Genomic DNA, 20,840 nt, shown 5'->3' with positions numbered 1-20,840 from the left:
GATACTATGATGCTTATTGCAACATGTTCCTTTATTAACAACCTTATTTTTATTAAACAAATCAACCATTTCTTGCTAAATCAATCATCTCTTGCTAAATTTATAGTTGTTTTTAATGAAGATGAACTGAAACCGTTTAAGATGGATGACGAAGTATATATAGTATATAACTGTGATCTGCATAATTCAATTTATATTGATAGACGACTGCTATTATAGTGTGAGTGAGCTTCTTAGTGAGATTTATATTGATAACATTTTTACGATTAATCATTGCAAAACTTTTAGATACATTAAACTACTTTTCAGTGAATGGTTAAAAGATATGGCAAATATATAACCTTCATTTTGTTATTACTAACAACACTAAAATTCCAAATTCAATTCTTTAAGATAATATTGTTTATTTAAGGTATTGTTTGCACTCGAATTTGGTATTCCCTCACAACTTTTATCCGTAAAAGACTTGATAAATTAAGGGAAAAATAAAGTTATGTGAAACTTTTAGACCATATATACTTTAAAGACAATCTTATGGACTAATATCCAAAAGATACTTAATTAAAATAATAAGTAAGAGAATTGTTTCTCTTGCATATTTTATATTTAGACTTTAATGAAACATGTTTTTGTTTTAAAGGTGATAACTTTCAACCATTTTTCCTATAACTTACACTAAAGTTTTTAAGTTTCTTTTAAGAAATGTTTTCAAATAATAAGTTCCAACTCTTAGAGGCAGTCCTCACAAGAAGTCTCATATTCCTAAAGACTGTGTGCAACCTTCACAAGAAACATCCGAAAAGCACTATAATTCCTCACAAATTGATTGCATTTAAACCATATCTATATCAATTTAGTTTTAGAAGAAAACAATTTTATCTCATATCAACATCTTATAAGTAGTAATCATTTTGTCAAAATTGTATAAGTATCCCTTCTCATTTACATGTTCTTAAAAGTCCTTATATATCCCTCACAATTTTACACCAAAATTCTTAAACTGTAGCACAGTCCATTTCTTAATAAAGTCTTCGGACCTTTAACTCTCTATTCTCCAAAACTAATTATATTTATCTTAAATCAAGATATTTACAATGCTTTTTTAACAACTAAACTAGTTGAGATTGTATAACATGAAGAATAATTTTGGGAGAAAGAGAGAGCAATGAGTAACAGAGAAGGTGGAGATTAGTGATTTGAATATAAAATTCTCATGCTTGTTTTCATTTAAACTAAAGGTTGTGTTCCACATCACTCATAACTTGACAGTTTAAAATTTAGAAGAATACAGTTGGAAAGTTCTATTAATACTATCAATATAATTAGCTGAATTCTCTCATAAAACTTGTGAAGACATATCAGAAGTCACAGTTAGTCATTTACTTTAGAAAAATGAACAAATCAATTTGTATCAACCATAATTTAGTTTATTTAAATTTAATCTAAGTTTAACCAAATAATTCACCGGATTCAAACCTGATCTTAAAAATGCATTCGGTGCAAGCATGTGGCCATGTAAGTAATATTGTTGAGCTAGAGAGTGGTGTTCTTTATTTCATCTCTCTTCTGAAGTTTGTTGTGAATGATGACAATCATCATGCAAATTAAGTTTAATTCATAACAAAGTTTCATGCATTCCTTGCTTCCATACTTGTGTTACCTTTAAACCCAACTCCTCCATTCTCTCTTTCCTCACAAAGAGTGTTTGCAGAACACAGTTATTTGAAGCTCTCTCTCTGTCCTTGTCTTATGTCATTTTCTTTTTTCTTTCATATGCTTTTTTAAAGCCCTTGAATCATAATAAAAGAGATGGTGAGGTCTCCTTGTGAAAAAGTCAATGTCAAAAGGGGTGTGTGGACCACAGAAGAAGATACAAAGAAGCTTGCATTTGGCTCCAAGCATGGATCTGGTAACTGGACTTCTGTCCCCAAAAAAACAAGTTAGAGAACTTTATTTTTTAAACTTCCATGTAATTTCTCTAGCTCAATTTTCCACTTCTTGACTTTAAAGCTTTGCATTTGGGAACATTAATACAGGGCTCAAGAGGTGTGGAAAGAGTTGTAGGCTTAGGTGGGCTAACTGCCTCAGGCCTGATCTTAAGCACGACAATTTCACAGCCCAAGAAGAAGATCTAATCATTAAGCTTCACGCAGCCATAGGTAGCAGGTGAATATTGTGGCATAATTCTTCAACTGCTCTTGCTTCTCGACTTTCTTTTTGAATTATTTTGTGACTGAATGCAGCCACCTTATGACCATGTATTGTTGTAGTCATGCAGCTCTTTGCTTTCTGGTTGTTTTGTTGCATAAGAAAATAAATGGATCATATGTTTCCCTTGAGTTTCTTTGTCTTTCTTCCAACTCTAGCCAGAATCTCCAGTTGGTATTGCTCTCCTTGGTTGCTATTTTGAATGTTCTACAAATCTAGAGCTTCAATAACAGTTGTATTGGGGAGTTAATTCTTGGTAATAGAAAGAAGCAGAGTGCTAAGAGAGAACAGTATCTATTGCCTTTGCTGTACTTTGTTCTATGAGCACCACATGATGATATGCTCTTTATTCTATACCATTGTTTTTATATCCAATGTTCATGACAAGTATAATTGCTGACTTTTCATGTTTAGGGCATTAAGAATGATATATGACAGTTTTAATATCCGTTACAGGTGGTCTATAATAGCCCAACAACTTCCTGGGAGAACAGACAATGATGTAAAGATCTACTGGAACACAAAGCTGAAAAAGAAACTCTCTCAAATGGGGATTGATCCTGTTACCCACAAGCCTTTTTCTAAACTCATTGCTGACTATGGAAACATTGGGGGTTGCCAGAAACCAAGTGCCCGAATAGGGTCTATCAATAAAGAGTTCAAGAGTGCAATGATGCTGAAATCAGAACCCCATCAAACCATGCCACAAGGATTCACAAACATCAATGACCAACCAAAGCTACCACCCCAAATAGAAACCACTGGAAATAACTTTTTATTCAATAGAAACCATGGTGATAACCTCTCAATGGATCTTGTCCAGTTCCAAGCCATACCAAAGGTGTCACGTGCCTCAAACAGCATAGAATTTCAGAACGAGACCATCCCAGGATCTGTGTTTGGAGAAGATCGTTTGTCAAAAACTTCATCACCATCTACTCCTTCTACTTGTTCCACTTCAGCTTTTAGTTGGAATGACTTCCTTCTGGAAGATGCTTTTACACCACTTGATTACCAGGAAAAAGACATCATAGTTTCAAAGAACTTGGTTAGCCAAATAGAGAATGTGGTGACCAGACAGAGTTGGAATAATAAAGAGGTCAAGTCACAAAAGGCCTTAGGTAGTGACTTCCAATTTTCATCATCCTCTGACACTTCATTCATAGAAGCCATGCTTGATCAAGAAAATGAAATGTTTCTAAGTTTTCCTCACCTTATGGAGGAACCATCCAACTTGAGTTAAATTTTGGAATAATAATTTCCCAGTGACGAAATGTATCTACCTATGGTGTATTCTGGACTAGCATGTCACTGCTCTTGTTCTTTCTTGCCTTCAAACAAACAGCATATATCAAGTGTCACCATGAATCTTCTACCAGAGTACTAAATGGAAATGATAAATTGTCAAGCCTGAATAAGATACTGAACAATGTAATGTTATTGAAGGGTTTTTGATGCAAGTACTTCTGCATTTGGTTTAATGAAAACACATGATTGAATTCTGTGTTATCATCGAACAAGTTTTTGGGTCATCAAACTCAACTATATATAGGTCATGTTTAGTTCTTCAAAAGTCATTTTTTTTACCAAAGTTTCACCCTAAACCCTGTTTGTATATGGGAAGAAACATGTGGATTTCCTTTCTGTTGCCAATTTAGAGAATTTAGCTAAAAAGTGTTAATTCTCAACAATCACCCTTTCCATTTTACCCACCATGTGTATCAATTGTATTTTCACTATTTGGTTGCAAGCTACAGCTTTCTTCATGTGAAAAATTTAATGGAAAATATTATTCAAAACAAATTTGATTTTATTAAACATATTTTTGAGCCAAAAATATCCAAATATAAATCATGATAAAGTAAACTCAAATATTCTTTTGCTAAACTTAACTTTATGATACAAACATGTAAGAAACCGATATTAATGTAGTCAATTTATGATAAGAAATCCATATCATTTTAATCATATATAAATGTATATAATTAATCAACTAATTTTGTTAGAACTCCTTGATGCTATTGAACATTCAGAAGAAGCATTCAAAGATGTCTTGTGTTCAAAGAGAACTTCTCACCCACAACCTAACCTACATAAACCATCTCTCCATAGAGATAGTTAAGAGAATACATTTTATAATTGTTTTTAATTTGTATTATTTTTATCACTTTTTTAATTATAACGATAGTTGAATTATAAATAAGATAATTTACAGAAGACAACGCTATTATCAACTTTAATATTTTTTTCTGACAAAATTAGACATTGATATTATAGTATTTCTTAAATCTGATTTTATTTATAAAATGCTCGGTTTTACCCCATTTTGACGAAATAATTTGTAATGGATCACGTATATAAAAATTACGTTAATTTTACCTATTGAAGGTATATAAAGATGGAGTAATGATACATTAACCATCTCAAATTTTTATACAACTACCTTATAACTTTTAATATTATTATTTTAATATTTTTCATATTATTTAATTACAAATTTATTTTTTATTTATATATTTATTTTTAAATTCATCACATCAATAACTCTATACTATACAGTTCCAAGAATTTGTAAACTATCATTTTCCATAAAGATGAGTGTTAGTTTACATAAAGAAAAACAAATTTGAAATATTTTAAATTCTTTAAAATATTTGAAACGTCAAATATTTGAAACGTATATAAGAACCCAAATTGTGCTGCGAAAGATGAACGAAAACCAAAAGGAGTCAAGAATGGTGGCCATTTCACTCTACAGAGGGAACCTTCACCGAGTACCGGAAGTGCCTCGCCGATGGCCTATGCCAGCCCCCAAAATCTCTCTCAAAGACTTCAAATGCCTTCTCGCTCGCCGGTCCAAAGCACTCTCTCGCCTTCGAGCCTCCAACCCTAACCCTAACAACACTCTCTCCAACGACTCCCAACTTGAACCTTCCCCCGACGCCATCGTCACCGGTGCTGACGCTGAAGGCCCTTCCGCCGTCTCCCGAGAAGACGAAGATCACAAAGAGCCGCTACTGGTCGCCGTTACTTCCGCCAAAAAACCGTTAGGCGAATCCGATTCGCTCGTCGATGCCATGATTGGTGAGGCTTCCGAGAAAAAACCGCTTGACGGTGATGACGTTTCGACGGAAAAACAGACCGAGCCGGTAATCGGTTTTTTTATTTTTTCGCTATTTTTCTTAAATTGTTTACTGCGTTTTGCGTTGTTTTGTTTGCGATTGTCACATGTTTGTGATTTTGGCTAGGTCACTGACAATGTGGATCTGCCTGACGAAAAGGAGAAAAGGAAAAAGGAAATTGAGGAGAAATTGCATGGCTTGAATGAGAATAAACACAGCCTGGTGTTGGTGTTGAAGCAGGTAGATACTGCAAAACCGTCACAAGTTTCTATCGACGTATTGAATATGTTTTGAAAGTTTGAGACTTATTGTTATTCAATGATAAAATGTCTCTTGAGTGCAGAGGGTTTTGGTATTAATTAGCAAAGATGTTATTTGTTTTTATCTATGTTATGTTATGTCCATGTATTTTCCTGCAATTTCAAGGGTCATGGTGAAACCCCAGTCAATTTAAAACCATGGTTGTGTGCTGTGTGTATCCTTTCATTTTGTGAATGATAATTTGGTCTGTGCTAATTGGCAGATATTATCTGCGGAGGAGGAGTTTAAGAGACGAAATAGTATGCAAATGGTTGGGATGCGTGGTCCTTCGGGTCCAGTTCAAGGGGATGGAACCAATGATACTGGATCGATGATTAGGCATATGCCTCCTAGGTTGGGATCGGAGGGAAATCTTGCTGGTGATGTGGATGGTGGTGACGGGGATGATTTAGCTAACCATACCATGCATTCTCGTCTTGTACTTCGGCCAAGTAGCATGTCACCTTCGTCAGAATCTCCTCTTCGAAGGACCCCTAGTGTTCAACAAAATGCGGTAATGTATATTAGCTATTACAGTTAATCCATGTTGTTGATGTGCTTCGAATTGTATAACTGTCTTTTGGTTCGTTTTTTGTCATTTGGCTCTATGATCTGTTTTCTTGGAATGAATCTGTGATTAGTTATATATGTTAGTGCATGTAGGAGTAGGAGGGTCAAGAGTGGCATGCTAGTTAGAGCTATGTGTGCTTGAAATTTCGATCTTAGTGCGCGGAAGTAAGTTATTATTCCTGTTTGGTTATTTTGTGATAAAGCGGGAGAAAAAGAAGTGGGTCCATGCATATCGTAAACTGGAAAGCATTCCATTCATTCAATTTTAAACATTCCAAACAATAGAATCTAATATCATTAAAGTCCAGTTCACTTCATTTCATCATTCTATCATAGCGTAACTAAACCCAAATTATAACTGAACCTTAAATGCTGTGCACCTGAATTAGCCCCATTATATTAGTTACTGACTCGGTTTCCAAAAGGGTTGAATCAAGTACAAAAATATTAGGTGCCTAATTTGTTGAATTTTATAAATTGCAATTTACAGATTGTAAATTGAATTTAGGGTCTTGTATCATGTACTCTGTTGTCTGATACTTTTGATTGTTATGATTCTTAGAACTAGCTTGTATTTTGTATTGAATATAATGTTACATTTGCTGTTTTGAATAGTCTAGGCTGCATTCATGCCACCCTTTCTCTTAACTGTTCAATCTACTCCTTCTCCTTGTTTTAGCTAGTTACTTAGAGTACTTATAAAAAAACTCATAAGGTTCTTATTAACTACCTCGAATGTATGCATACAACATATCTTTTCTGCAAACGTGATAAATCATGCTTAAGTATAATACTTCCTGGAGTTGCCCTGTTTTCTCATCCCGTACTTAGTTGTTACCTTTTCTTTGAAGATTTCGAATCCTTCTCGAGCAAATTTGGGAGCTGCTGGTAGTCCATCTCGCTTTGCTCTCTCAGGTCATCAGGGAAATCCAACGAATCTACCACAAGTGTCAGTGTCAGGAACTAGTTACATTGCATCATCCCCTTCCCCAGCGGCATCTGGTGGCACTTCTGTTTTCAGAGATGCTCGCCAGCCAAGTCCATGGAAGTAGAAGCTTTCTTCTTTACCCTTTTGGTCATATGTAATCGTTCGAAATTTCTAAACTCTGATTTTATGTATATAATTTTCTTAATGAGCGATAAGAAGACCTCTGTATACTGAGAATTCTATACATTTTTTCTGTGTCTTTCACTTGAATGACTGCCTAGCAGGTAGATTCTTTATCTTGCTGTTTCTTTAGCAGGATTTTCCGGTTATAATATACTTGTCCTTTAAAAAACTTTGAAACATGAATGTTGTTGACTTGTCAAACAGGTTTAAGTTGTCATTAGGAACACTCTTGAAATATCCTGGGTTTATGGAGATTATATATTTCTGCACTCTTTCGCTTTAATTAACCTTTTATTTTTATCATTTTAGTATAGATCATAATTATCAAATCGAGATTCGAATGGTGAATATTTTTGAATCATGAATTGTAAGATTCATTATCAATAAAAAAATGACATTTTGAAGTAAAAACAAGTGAAAAAAACATTAAAAATATTATATATAAAATGAAGTTAAAATATTCAATCTATAAAATCAAAATATAATAATAAAATACAAAATGCTAATTCTTATATTTAAATTTTATATCATAGTCTTTCATTTTCCTTCATCATCTTCAAGATTAATGTCATTTAGATAATCTTCTTTCTCTATTACAATATTGCAATTTATCCTCATTCTTTTCTTCCACATATTCAACTATCTCTTTAATTCCATTATGATTATGATATATTTTTTCCTTTTTATAGTTAAATTTCTCGGACTATTAAAAAAAAAACTTTACAAATATTATAATATTTATGATTATTTAATTGCACAAGTTTTATACTTCAAACAAATACTTTTCTTTCTTTTTTTGGTTGATATTTCTTCTTCAAGAGTAAATGATTCATGTATATCCATCCATCAAATTTGTTCGGTAGGTAAGGATCCTCTTTTTCAGAATATCCATTAATTATTTCTCTTTGAAATATTTTCTATACAATTTTAGGACCCAATAAATGAAAATTATCATTTTTTTGGCATATACGATGGTATTATAAAATAGTGGGAGTTATACAATGTCTTTGAGAATTAAATCAAGGCAATGAGTTGCATAAGGAGACCAAAATAATTTTGTTCTCTTTTCCTCTAACATTTCCCTGCTATCAGAAAATTAGAATCACCATCTGTCACAAGTTGAACAACATTATTCTAATTTTTTTCTACCACAAGATATGTAAAAATTTCAAGTGTGAGTTTGTACCATATTGAGTAAGAATGTTCTTGAAGATCCACATACCTAATGCCTTAGGGTTTTGGGTTGGAAGTGGTGTCTTGACTTTCTTATATGAGTGCTCATGGTTTACTGGTGCTGAATCACCTTGACGTTTTTTCATAAAAAAAACTTAACAAATTGGTGCAGTGAGTGTGGATGCAACACGTGAATGGTTGAATCCTGCATTGTTAGAATTTCTTATATCAAAAGTCTTTTTGACAAAGGGATTTCATGTAAGCATGTTCCGTTGTGATAAAAATTATGGTACAAGTAGGTAACCATTGTTGCTTGTGAGGAAGTACCAATGTGGAAGAAACTCACACTTGAATGAGAGATTTTTTTAGGATTCCAGGTGTTAGTTTGTCCCACATTGAGTAGGAATGTGCTTAAAGAGAAATAGATAAGAAAGAAGACCCACATACTCAATGCCTTGAGGTTTTGGGTTGAAAATGAAGTCTTGACTTTCTTATATGAAATGTTCATGGTTCATTGGTGCCGAATCACCCTAGCGTGTTTTTCCAACGAAAAAACTTAACAAAATTTAATAGTTCAAACATTTGTTTATTTCATTCATGATTTTTTTGTTTTATAACTCCCATTTCCCTTCTTGACAAATGAATTTAATGTTCCTTTTTCATTACTATCTTAGATATCCATTTCTTCAAAACAATCTTGATGATTTTCTTTTCTATTTTTTTCTTTACTTTCTAAGAACTTTAAAAATGTCTTTGATATCATCTATTTTCATTACTATCTTAGATATCCATTTCTTCAAAACAATCTTGATGATTTTCTTTTCTATTTTTCTCTTTACTTTCTAAGAACTTTAAAAATGTCTTTGATATCATCTAGAACATATGTATATTTTATTCTTGCAACACCATTCTAATAAGTATGTGAACAATACTTATATTTTACTAGAAGTTTATGAGTGGAAATGCTTTTACAATAATTTCATGTAATATCTTTTTTTTTTCTTTCGCTTTCTCTGACTCGTTGTCTCTACCAACAAATTCAAACAACTGTGTTTTTCCCAAAAAAATAAAATAAACATCATTAAAAAAACTCAATTTTATAGAAAAAAAGAAAGAAAACAAAGAATATGATAACAAATATAAGAAATTTTTTATATAAAAATAAAAAAGTTTTATATGAACATATATTTAAACAATTTTATATAAAATAAAATTAAATAAAACAAACAATTTTATATTAAAAATAAAACTACTCTACGGCTAGAAAAGGGATGCAAAGACTACATTGTTCAAGCCTATATAAAGACATGCTTTAAATGGAAGAAAAAGAAAGAACCATTACTTGCAAGAGTTGAAACTTTGCTAAATTTTCCCTACATCCTTAAAGTTTTGTAAGATCACTATTTCGAAAACTAAGAGAGAAAAATGATCATTATAATTGTCAAAGTATGTAATCCTTCCATAGTGAGCAAAACTTGGGATATGTTGATCACAAAGACAATTTGAATTGTCTTAAGTCAAGAGTGACTTGTGAAATAATACTTAGTTAAGTAAGGAGTGACTTGTGGAAAGAATACTTGATTAAGCTTGTGAAAAGTGTACTTGGTTAAGGCAAGAGTGGCTTGTGGAAAGAATAATAAGGTTAAGGCAAGAGTGACTTGTTGAAAAAATATTTGGGATAAGTCAGGAGTGGTCTGTTGAAAGAATACTGAATAATCATTTTCCTCTAATATTTTACACTACATGTTATTTAGTATGCTTTAAACAAATAAGATGAATTTTTCAAATCAAATTTATGAAAATCCTTATTGGTTTGTTTGACCAAATATAAAACCTATCATCTTACTATAAAGTATCAAATGATACTTGTGAAAAATTGTGAAAAATTTTAAACACAATTCAACCTCTCTTCTTGTGTTTTTCTTGTTTTTCAAATTTGGTATTAGAGCTCAGTCGTTAGAGGGTTGAATGTCTGCTAATGTTAGAGGAAAAAGATCCAAAATGGTAGGAATGAGACAAATGGCCACCAAACGGAAGGAGAGCAAGGCTTTTGAGGATCTTGAAAACAATGGAGATATATTTGGGGACGAGTTAGACTATTCAATTAATGATGAAATCTCCTTGATATCATGAAGGTTTAAGAAGTTTCTCAAATGAAGAGTAGAAGGAAACATAAGGTTTCTTCCTAGAAGAAAAGAGAGCTTGTATAAGCATAAAGAGAAAGAAGCATTACAAGACATGAGTTGCTTTGAGTGTAATAAGCTTTGGCATATAAGGAATGAGTGTCCCAAACTGAGAAGGAAGCATGGATCAACCAAGAAGAGTCTGATGACAACATGGAAAGAAAAAAAACTTAGGGTAAGATTCTAACACAGACGAACATGCCAACTTTTATCTAATGGAAGACGTAAAAAAGTTACTATCTAACCCTAACTCATGCTTTGATATTGCATCAACCTCATCATGCTCATTATATAATGAAGATGAGAAAAATAATTTATCTTATGAGAATCTCCTCACCAATTATAACTCCATCTCTGAAAAATATCTTGAGGTAAAATAATAAAGCCTTAGCTTTAGAAAATAAAAAGCTCAAAAGATATCAATCTACAACCAGTAAGAATATATTATCTTTTGAATAGATGAAAAAAAAAATATACTGAAAAATAAAGTTTTTGTAAGAAAAAGAAATAATTGGTTAATATTCATAATCAAAGAATATATTTCTTTACCACAAAAAATATATTTATTATATAAAAATAACTAGTAAAATTTCGTTAATATTAATCGAAATTATTAATCTAATTGTTAGAGAACAAAGGAGAGAGAAAAATTGTTATTCAGAAAAAATTACTTTTGTACATAAAGGTGCAGAAAATATAAGAAAACTGATTATAACAAATTACTTGACATCTTCCAGTGAACTTGTGCTGGGATTGTTTGTCAACAAAATTTTAACTCTAAATTTATTAAGAGAAGAACTAGATATGAGTTTAGTTAGAAGATTAATAACTTGGTAGGGTGTTGAAAGATGAATGAGGTGAGCCAATTTCTATTAAATGTCATCACAAACAAAGTGTAAGTCAAGTTCAAAGTGTTGGGATCTTGAATTCTTTGTTAGAGTAAATTTTTGATATGTTAGAAGAGATGTGAAGTTCAGTGAGAAGGGAGATGATCCTAGTGATCTCAATAAGCACAACATTGCTACTGTACTTGATTTTAATACTACTATCAGGAGACCATTTTTATTTATGTGACGCCCATGAAACAATGTTTGAGCGAACATAAATATAGGATTTGGTGGTTGATTTTCTATCATCAATATCATAACCCTAATTTGGATCACTTAAACCAATAAAAAAGGCCTATGAGCAACTACAAAGAAGAAAAATCATGATGCATGATCCCAACAAGATATTGAAGGATTCTCTTCACATCCTCCCAATGATTTTGCTAAGGTTGATGCATGTACTGACAAACTTTATTGACAGAGTACATCGGTTCAAGTTGAATGATCGTAACATAATGTAAGGCACCAACTATAGATTTATAAAGAATTGGATCATTAAAGGCAATTGATACAACTTGAGTAAAACATAAAGATGATATCATAGGAGTTTGTTAGGACTTCATGCCATGCATATTAGCTCTATGTAGAATTTATTTGAGATAGGTGTAGACTATCGTCCATGTTCTAAGCAACTTCAACGCAAGAAAACACTGCAAGGGCCCTATATCTTTTAATGCAAAATGTTTATTTCAAAAGGAAATAAGAGATAAAATATCATGAGAAGAATTACATGTTATGATAATATCATCTATGTAGATAAGGATGAAGATGGTAGAATTATTGTCTAAGTATAATGAAGAATGAAGGTTCGCTTCTAGTTGGAGTGAAGCCCACGCTAAAAATAGTGTGGCTCAGTTTTTGAAACCAAGAACGTGGAGCTTGTTTGAGACCGTATATAACTCTGCATAACTTGCAAACTTGATTTTGATTAGGAGAAACAAAACCTAAAGGTTAGTGCATGTACACAGTTTCTTCTAGGTCACCGTGGAGGAAAGCGTTGTTTATGTCAATTTGAAGAATTGGTCATTTTGAAAAGATAGCTTGAGTGAGAACAATATAGACAATATCAAACTTGATCATGGACTGAAAGTCTTGTTGTAATCAAAACCCTCATTCTAATGGAAACCCTTTACAACTAACTTGACTTTGTGACAATGGAAATTCCATCAACATTGAACTTGTTCATGTAAACCCATTTATAACCAACAATTTGAGCATAATGTGGGAGGTCAATAATATTCCAAGTGTTGTTCTTAACAAAACATTATGCTCAGTTTGCATATTGTTGAACCAAGTTAGGTTGGATATGGCTTTTTTTATTGTAGTGGGTTCAGTGTAACATGGTAGAAAAGTATCATTTGTGTCATTTGTAGACAAGAGTAGGTGACATAGATTAATATGGTCATGCATAGGTTGATTACTAGTTTGATTATTAACAGGCATAATGAATTGACCAGTGTTAGTAGAAGAAAGAGGGTGGATAATAGTTAGAGGAAAAGTATTTGTTGTATGTAGATTAGTGAATGAATTAGGTAGTTATTAGTTAGGAAATATGGGAGATGATTTTCATTTAAAAAAAACATGACGTGATATATATGTCTTGCTAAAGGGTGAAACATATATATACCACTTATGTTTAGAAAATTGTATCCTAGAAAGAGATAAAGAGAAGAATTGACATCAAACTTTTGTTTGTTATAAGGTCGTAATAATGAATAGCAAGAACAACCAAAAACCTTGGAAATATTATAATTAGGTTTCTCATTGAACAATATTTCATAAGGAGAATGATCACCACGAATAATATTGGGTAAGACATTATTAATGTTGGTTGCAACAACAAAGGCGTCTCCCTAACATTTAAGAGGAAGAGACGCACTAAAGGAAATAATAAGCCAATATCAATTATATGACGATGTTTCAGTTCAATAGAACCATTTTATTCTTGTGTATGAGGTCATATGAGATGGTGACGAATACCGTTAATATTAAGATATTGAGTGAGAATGAGAAACTCTTTTTGCATAATCAGTTTGTATAGACTAATTTATAACTAGTTTGATTTCGAGCAAAGATTTTAAAATGAATGAAAATAGTATAAACCTTTTATTTAAAATGAAGTAAATAAAGTCATGTATATTTTGAGAAAGCATCTAAGAAAGAAAAAATGTAATATTTTGCACCATTTATAGCGGTAATCGAGGAAGGTCCCAAGTGTCAATGAACACAATCTAAAGGAGTTATGTAAATAGTAGTAGAAGTAGCAAACAATAATTGATGAGATTTAGCTTTTACACAAGATTCACATAGCATATACTTATTGTTGTAAGGTAGATTACAGGCTTTCATGACTTGTTGAACAACTTTGGTGGAAGCATGTCCAAGTCGTGAGTGCCATAGTTGAAAAGAAGATAACAAAGGGTTGAAAGTTGTAATATTAGTAGAAAAAACACAAGATTGTTGAAAAGGAGGAAAAACATAGAGACCGTTTTCAAGTTTTCCTTTAAGAATTATCTCCTTTGTGTCCTGATGTTTAACCTAGCAAGAGTTAAGTTAAAACTCAAAAAAGAAATTATTATCTTTGACAAACTTTGACACACTAATGAGATTCTTGGCAATGCTTAACATATGCAGAAGTTGATCTAAACAAAACCATGTGAATGTGTGTGGCACAATGTATTAAGTAGTACTAATATGTTTGATTTTCATATTTGACCCATTACCTAACTTCATTGAGTCGTTATCATTGTATGTAGTTTTTGTGGAAAAATTGTTGTTATCATTTGTAATGCGATGAGAAGCCTAACTATCAGGATACCATAGTGGATCAAGAACCATTAAAGGTGTTGCAAGAGAAAAAGGTGCACGGTCACCATGATCCATAGAAAAGAAATGAGAATTATTTATATTTTATTTGATTGAATATCTAGATCATACTTATGCCAAAAATTAATAGCAGTATCTCCATATTCTCACCATAAATTTAGCATTGTGGTTTTTGACTCTGCAATGGAATTGTGAATGTTGAATTCACATAACTCTTGTTAGTATTCTTTGTTCTTGAAAATATGAAGTTTCTATTAGGTGCAATGTTATGATAATGACCACGACCTCCATATTTTGAAGTTCCATGAAATTTGTTAATGTTATTTTGCTAGTTGTTTGGGACCATGATCTAAAAACAAGATTGGCTTGAAGAAAAACTTGCTCAAATGCTTTGTGTTTCTCAAAAGGTTCTTCTTGAGTCGAGAGTAAAGTTTCGATTTCTTCCATAGTATAAAGATCAAGCTTAGACGTTATAGATGTTACAAAATTATCATAATCGTCAAACAACGTATCCAAAATAGTTGCAATGTGGTCATCACTAGAAATTGATGAGTGTTGAACCAGGTGGTGTTCAAGCTTTGAAGAATCCAAATCCTTTGAAGGATGTTGAAGTCTCTGCTGTGCTTGATGTTGCTGTGCTGGTTTAAGCTTTGTTCTAGGGTAGTTTATATGTTGTAATCCACCCTATGATTAAATCTAAAGCATTAACATTCTCAATCTTTGTGAAAACAAAATGATTTCAAACTAAGTAAAAACAACCGATTGTTTTGTCGAAACAACCGATTGTTTGTACTTAGGTGTTTTGAGAAAAAGTTTGAAAACTATTTTGAATGGTTAAACTGTTAAGTACCAAAACAACCGATTGATTCGAGGAAACAACCGATTGTTTGTTTTGGGACCATAACAGAAAAACTGTTTTCTTTGACTGAGCTTTAAATGATTTAACTGTTTACGCTCCAGTCATTAAATGCTTTGACCAATCTTTTAATGCAATTTAAGAGTTTGTTAAGATTTGATAACAAACTATATCTTTGAATATATTCAGAAAAACAGATTTAAGAATTAAGAATCTTTTGACAAAGTTTTTCTAAGAGAGTTTTTTTAAAAGTGTTGAGATTGCTAAGTTGTTTGTGATTGATCAAAGTGATGGAATAGGATTCTGCTTGTATTGATTTTAGATTATCTTCTGTAACAAGTGTAATCCTTGTACTCTGTTGAACAATTTCGTTTCTGTGTTTGCTGAGATTGGCTGTGTGTTCTTGAGGTGTTCAAGATCAACAATCTTAGTATTGGCCAAGAAGAGTGTGTTTCTTGAGGTGTTCAAGGTCATTCTCTTGGTTGTTGTGTAAGTAATCAAGTGGTGATTGCTTAGTGGATATCCTCAGGGTTTCTAAGAAGACTGGATGTAGCTCTGGTTTGGAGTGAACCAGTATAAACAACTGTGTACAATCTCTCTATCTCTAACTCTTTAAATTCAGTTTGTTTGTTGTTTACTGGTATAAACAACCGATTGTTTTTCTGGTCTATAACTTTTGCTTGCTGTTTTGGCTAACTGAATTACTGAATCATTTGGTTCCTGAGATAAATTCATTCTAGTTTTTGAAATATTTGCGAAAACCCTTTTAAACAATTCACCCCCCTCTAGTTTTAAGCCATCTTTTCTAACAATTGGCATCAAGAGCTTGGTTCTTGAAAGTTATTCAAGTTGATCATAAAAGTATTTTTAAATGGCTGATAGACTACCGTTTGGGGAAGGTGCTTCAATTAACAGACCACCTTTGTTCTGTGGTTTGAACTACCAGTTTTTGGAAAGTAAGAATGAAAATATTTATGGAATCTCTTGACAAAGGAATTTGGGATGCAATTGAAAATGACCCTTTTATCCCAAAGTTTAAAAAAGATGGATCTGTCATTGAAAAGCCATGGTCTCAATGGACTGATGCAGAAAGCAAAAAGGCCAAATTCGATTGCATTGCCAAAAATATTATAACCTCTGCTTTAAATTCTGATGAGTTTTTCAGGGTCTCACAATGCAAATCATCAAAAGAAATGTGGGACACTTTGGAAGTCACTCATGAAGGAACAAATGAGGTGAAAAGAGCTAGAAAGCATGCTCTCATCCAAGAGTATGAGATGTTTAGAATGCTTAAAGGAGAAACAATTGCTGAGGTGCAGTAAAGTTTTACGCACATCATCAATCACCTTATGAGCCTAGACAAGACCTTTGACAAAGAAGAGGTGAACATAAAGATCTTGAAATGCCTTGATAGAGCATGACAAACAAAGGTAACTGCTATTTCCGAATCTAAAGATCTAACATCATTAAGTGTTGCTTCTTTGTTTGGAAAGCTTAGGGAACATGAGCTAGAGATGAATAAACTCAATGTTCAAGAGAGTGAAGATAAGCACACAAGGAGCATAGCCTTGAAAGCATCCAAACACAAGGGAAAGCAAGATTCAAGTGATGATAGTGATGAGGAAAACCTTAGCTTGCTGTCAAGAAAATTCAGCAAATTCTTAAAGAGAAACCGCAACAAAGACAACAACAAGGATAAGTATGAAAACAAGAAACCCAATGAATTCAATTCAAATAACTATACTTGTTTTGGTTGTGGTGAGCAAGGTCATATAAAGGCAGATTGTCCCAACAAGAGAGCAAAGAGAAAAAGACTAGTTACAAGGAGAAGAAAGGCAAGACAAAAAGAGCCTACATAGCTTGGGATGAAAATGAGGTGTCATCATCAAGTGAAGATGAAAAAGCAAACATATGTTTGGTAGCTGAAAATGATGATGAATCTTGCAGCTCAAGTGAGGTAAGTTCATGTGCTTCCTTAAATGAACAAAATTATAGTGAATTGCTTGAAGCTTTTCAAGAAACACATGATGAAGCTAATAGATTGGTTCTTTCAAACAACCGATTGAAAGATCTTAACAGTTGGCTTGAAAAGAGAGTTAAGTCACTTGAAGAGGATCTGAAAAAAGCAAAAAGTGATTTTGAAAAATTGGAAAATCATTTCAAAAATGCCTCTTGCAAGTGTGATACTCTCATTTGCACAAATTGTGAAAATCTTGAGAAAAAGGTTCACTATTTTGTTGAAACTGTGGACAAGCTTTCAAAGGGGAAATCAAACTTTGAGAATGTCTTGGCATCTCAAAGCTGTTTTTTTGGAAAGGCTGGTTTAGGCTTTAATCCACAGAACAAGCAAGATAGATTTTCAAAAAGTTTTTCAAGAAAATCAGAAAAACAACCGATTGTTAAGACGAAACAATCGGTTGTTACATGCTTTTACTGCATGAAGAAAGGCCACTCTGTTAGGTTCTGTAAAATTAGAAAATATTCTGTTCAAAGAGGTTTTATGAAATGGATTCCAAAGGGATGTGATGTTTCTAACTGCAAAGAAAAGTCAAACGGACCCAAGTTTGTAAGGGGACAAAATCTTGCTACTTGAAATTGCTTATGCAGGAAAAATAAAGAGAAAAGGAGGAACTGAGTCATCTGATCAAACTGTTGAAGAAAAAGGCAGTCATTGAAACTGAATCAATACTATGCAAAAGACATCAACAGTGAAAATAAGTTTCTTGATCAAAAAGCACATGACTCATTGAAGAATCAACATAAGGATAAGACTTTCCTTTATTTATTTATTTTTTTCAATTTCTGTTTCAAAGTTCCTTCTCATGGTTAAAACAATCTTGTTATGATTAATATCATCTTCTTTGAACTGCTTCTGCTCATGATTAAAATTCAAAAACAGTTTTAATTGCTGTAGAAAAACAACCGATTGTTTCTTCGAAACAACCGATTGTTTTGGATCTGACAGCACTGTGAAGAAATTCTTTTAATTGCTATTTTGAATTTCTATTCGTTGCAGATCAATTCAAAGGGAGAATCTTGGTCAAAGAACCTGTAATTAAAAGTTGATTACGTTCAGAGAGGAGTTACAACAGTCTTAAAGGAGAATATTCCAAAGTCTTGGAAATTCAAGAGCCTTAATGACTAGTCAAAGATCACATGTGAAGACCATGTGATTTTCAGCCTTTTCTGACTTTTTCTGTGCAGAGCAGAGTCAAGTCCTCTCTCTCTGAAAATCAGGTACCCTTTAATGAAATTTAATTCATTTTGATTCTCTTACTGCTATAAAATCCAGTGCAGAATTCTTCAACAAAGAACAACCAATTGCAACATCTCTTGCAAAAATCTGTGAAGAGTGTTCTCCTATGTTTTCGACTCTGCTGTCATGGAATCAACTCCTCCCACCTCAAAAAGAGTCAAAACAAGGGCTGTAAGGTCTGGAGGAAGGCTGGAAGGCTGGTTTTCTGGAGATAATGATCTCATTGAGAAGTATAGGTATGAAACAAGTATCAAGAAGATAAACAACCCCAAGGTTGTATGTTTTGATTGGCTGAAAAGTCAAAAGCTTGATAATGTGAGAAGGCTGCTCAAGGATCAATCTCTCAGAAAGTTTCTGGAGATGAAGGGAAACATTTATCCAGATTTGGTGAGAGTATTTTACACAAACTTGAAGTTTGAGGGAAACAATCTAGTTTTTCATGTGAAAGGTGTAGAAATGGAGATAACTCATGAAGTTTGGACTGCTGTTGCTGGACTTAAGTTTCCTGGTCTAAGAATCAACAAGGGAAACCTTGGTGTGGTGGAGAATTTTAACAAAATCCAATTCTACAAAAGTTGCTTGAAGAATAATCATGCTCAAGTTAGTACATGCTCGGTTAGAGGTTTGAAACTTGATGAGAGATTGCTTGCTCTCATTATAACTTGGATTCTAACTCCAAGGGGGAATAATCATTTTGTGCTAACTGAAGAAGATCTGGTTTATATCTTCTGCATCACCAAGAAAATCAAGATCAATTGGATTCATATAATCAAAGAACACATGCAAAAAGCCATGAGGTTAGGTGATTATAACTATCCATATGTTGTTTTAATATCTAAATTTCTACTCTATTTTGAAGTTAATCTTGAAGATGAAACTTCTGAGCTGGTCACGTCAACTCAAGAATTGAACAATGGATCACTCAGCAAGATGGGTTTTACAAAAGTAGGTGGAAAATGGATAAGCAAGGATGGTGATCATGGTGCCTCATCTAGTGGTGCTGCAAATCTTGAACAAGATGAACCTGCTGATATGGATGTTCAACATGAAAATCCACCTGAAGATTTTCAATATGCAGGACCAAGTGCTGATGATGGACATCAAGGAGAAAGAATGCCAACCATGTCGTCTTTTGAAAGACTCATGATGAATAGGCTTGATAGCTTTGCTGAAAATCAAAGGAGCCTCCATGATCTCTGTGTTAGTAATTTCCAAAGGATTGACACCAGATTTGACAACATGGATGTGAGGTTTATGACTCTGGATGAACAGATTGAAGCTGTTCAGAATCAAATCTTTGATCTTCAGTTTGCTGATGAAGAAGATTGAAGGAAAAACAACTGATTGTTTCGATAACCAATCGATTGTTTTTGGCTAATCTTTCTGGTTTTTAATTCCTTCCTTCTGTTGTTGCTGCTTTAATTCTGATGTAATGAAAACAATATTTTTTTTTATCTTTTATCTTTGTCTATTTGTGAAGACAAATAGGGGGAGATATATGTTGTTGTGATTTAAGTTTCTGTTTTCAGTTGATAAAACAGTTTGGGTTATGTAATATGTTTCTGATATTAAGTGTTTTGATCTTTAACTGTTAATTTGTATCCTAACAAAATATCAGAAGTTCAATGTTTTGCTCAAAGTTCTATTGCAGGAACTGCTTCAGCTTTAATCAGGTACAACACAAGCATCATGGATTTGTCTTCATCAAATATGGGGAGATTGTTGAATCAAGTGGTGTTCAAGCTTTGAAGAATCCAAATCCTTTTGAAGGATGTTGAAGCCCCTGCTGTGCTTGATGTTGCTGTGCTGGTTTAAGCTTTGTTCTAGGGTAGTTTATATGTTGTAATCCACCCAATGATTAAATCTAAAGCATTAACATTCTCAATCTTTGTGAAAACAAAATGATTTCAAACTAAGTAAAAACAACCGATTGTTTTGTCGAAACAACCGATTGTTTGTACTTAGGTGTTTTGAGAAAAATTTTGAAAACTGTTTTGAATGGTTAAACTGTTAAGTACCAAAACAACCGATTGATTCGAGGAAACAACCGATTGTTTGTTTTGGGACCATAACAGAAAAACTGTTTTCTTTGATTGAGCTTTAAATGATTTAACTGTTTATGCTCCAGTCATTAAATGCTTTGACCAATCTTTTAATGCAATTTAAGAGTTTGTTAAGATTTGATAACAAACTATATCTTTGAATATATTCAGAAAAACAGATTTAAGAATTAAGAATCTTTTGATAAAGTTTTTCTAAGAGAGTTTTTTTAAAAGTGTTGAGATTGCTAAGTTGTTTGTGATTGATCAAAGTGATGGAATAGGATTCTGCTTGTATTGATTTCAGAT

General features: G+C 32.8%; 2 protein-coding genes across 2 annotated transcripts; both read left to right on the top strand.

Moving 5' to 3' along the window:
* The first annotated feature begins 1,809 nt into the window (after nt 1–1,809).
* LOC137820254 (transcription factor MYB35) lies at nt 1,810–3,907 on the top strand. The gene is made up of 3 exons (XM_068624224.2): nt 1,810–1,939; nt 2,037–2,166; nt 2,665–3,907. Exons 1-3 carry the CDS (start codon nt 1,810–1,812, stop codon nt 3,449–3,451), a joined length of 1,047 nt encoding a protein of 348 aa, XP_068480325.1. The 3' UTR covers nt 3,452–3,907.
* An 860-nt stretch (nt 3,908–4,767) lies between these two features.
* Nucleotides 4,768–7,424, top strand: LOC137820253 (tRNA (Ile)-lysidine synthase). Its single transcript, XM_068624223.2, has 4 exons — nt 4,768–5,357; nt 5,457–5,570; nt 5,854–6,144; nt 7,052–7,424. The coding sequence occupies exons 1-4, from the start codon at nt 4,917–4,919 to the stop codon at nt 7,250–7,252; spliced, it is 1,047 nt and encodes a 348-aa protein (XP_068480324.1). The 5' UTR covers nt 4,768–4,916; the 3' UTR covers nt 7,253–7,424.
* The last annotated feature ends 13,416 nt before the right edge of the window (nt 7,425–20,840 follow it).

The sequence above is a fragment of the Phaseolus vulgaris genome, chromosome 9, assembly GCF_051622355.1.
Source record: "Phaseolus vulgaris cultivar YP4 chromosome 9, ASM5162235v1, whole genome shotgun sequence".
Lineage (NCBI taxonomy): Eukaryota > Viridiplantae > Streptophyta > Magnoliopsida > Fabales > Fabaceae > Phaseolus > Phaseolus vulgaris.
The sequence above is the reverse complement of the archived record's forward strand: the minus strand, read 5'-3'. Positions and strand labels throughout refer to the sequence as shown.

Excerpts from the sequence above, each read along its gene's own strand:
- LOC137820254 (XM_068624224.2), top strand. The coding sequence starts at position 1,810 with ATGGTGAGGTCTCCTTGTGAAAAAGTCAATGTCAAAAGGGGTGTGTGG. Across the intron at positions 1,940-2,036 it reads TTCTGTCCCCAAAAAAACAA|GGCTCAAGAGGTGTGGAAAG; the intron begins GTTAGAGAACTT and ends ACATTAATACAG. Across the intron at positions 2,167-2,664 it reads CACGCAGCCATAGGTAGCAG|GTGGTCTATAATAGCCCAAC; the intron begins GTGAATATTGTG and ends TATCCGTTACAG.
- LOC137820253 (XM_068624223.2), top strand. The coding sequence starts at position 4,917 with ATGAACGAAAACCAAAAGGAGTCAAGAATGGTGGCCATTTCACTCTAC. Across the intron at positions 5,358-5,456 it reads CGGAAAAACAGACCGAGCCG|GTCACTGACAATGTGGATCT; the intron begins GTAATCGGTTTT and ends GATTTTGGCTAG. Across the intron at positions 5,571-5,853 it reads TGGTGTTGGTGTTGAAGCAG|ATATTATCTGCGGAGGAGGA; the intron begins GTAGATACTGCA and ends GCTAATTGGCAG.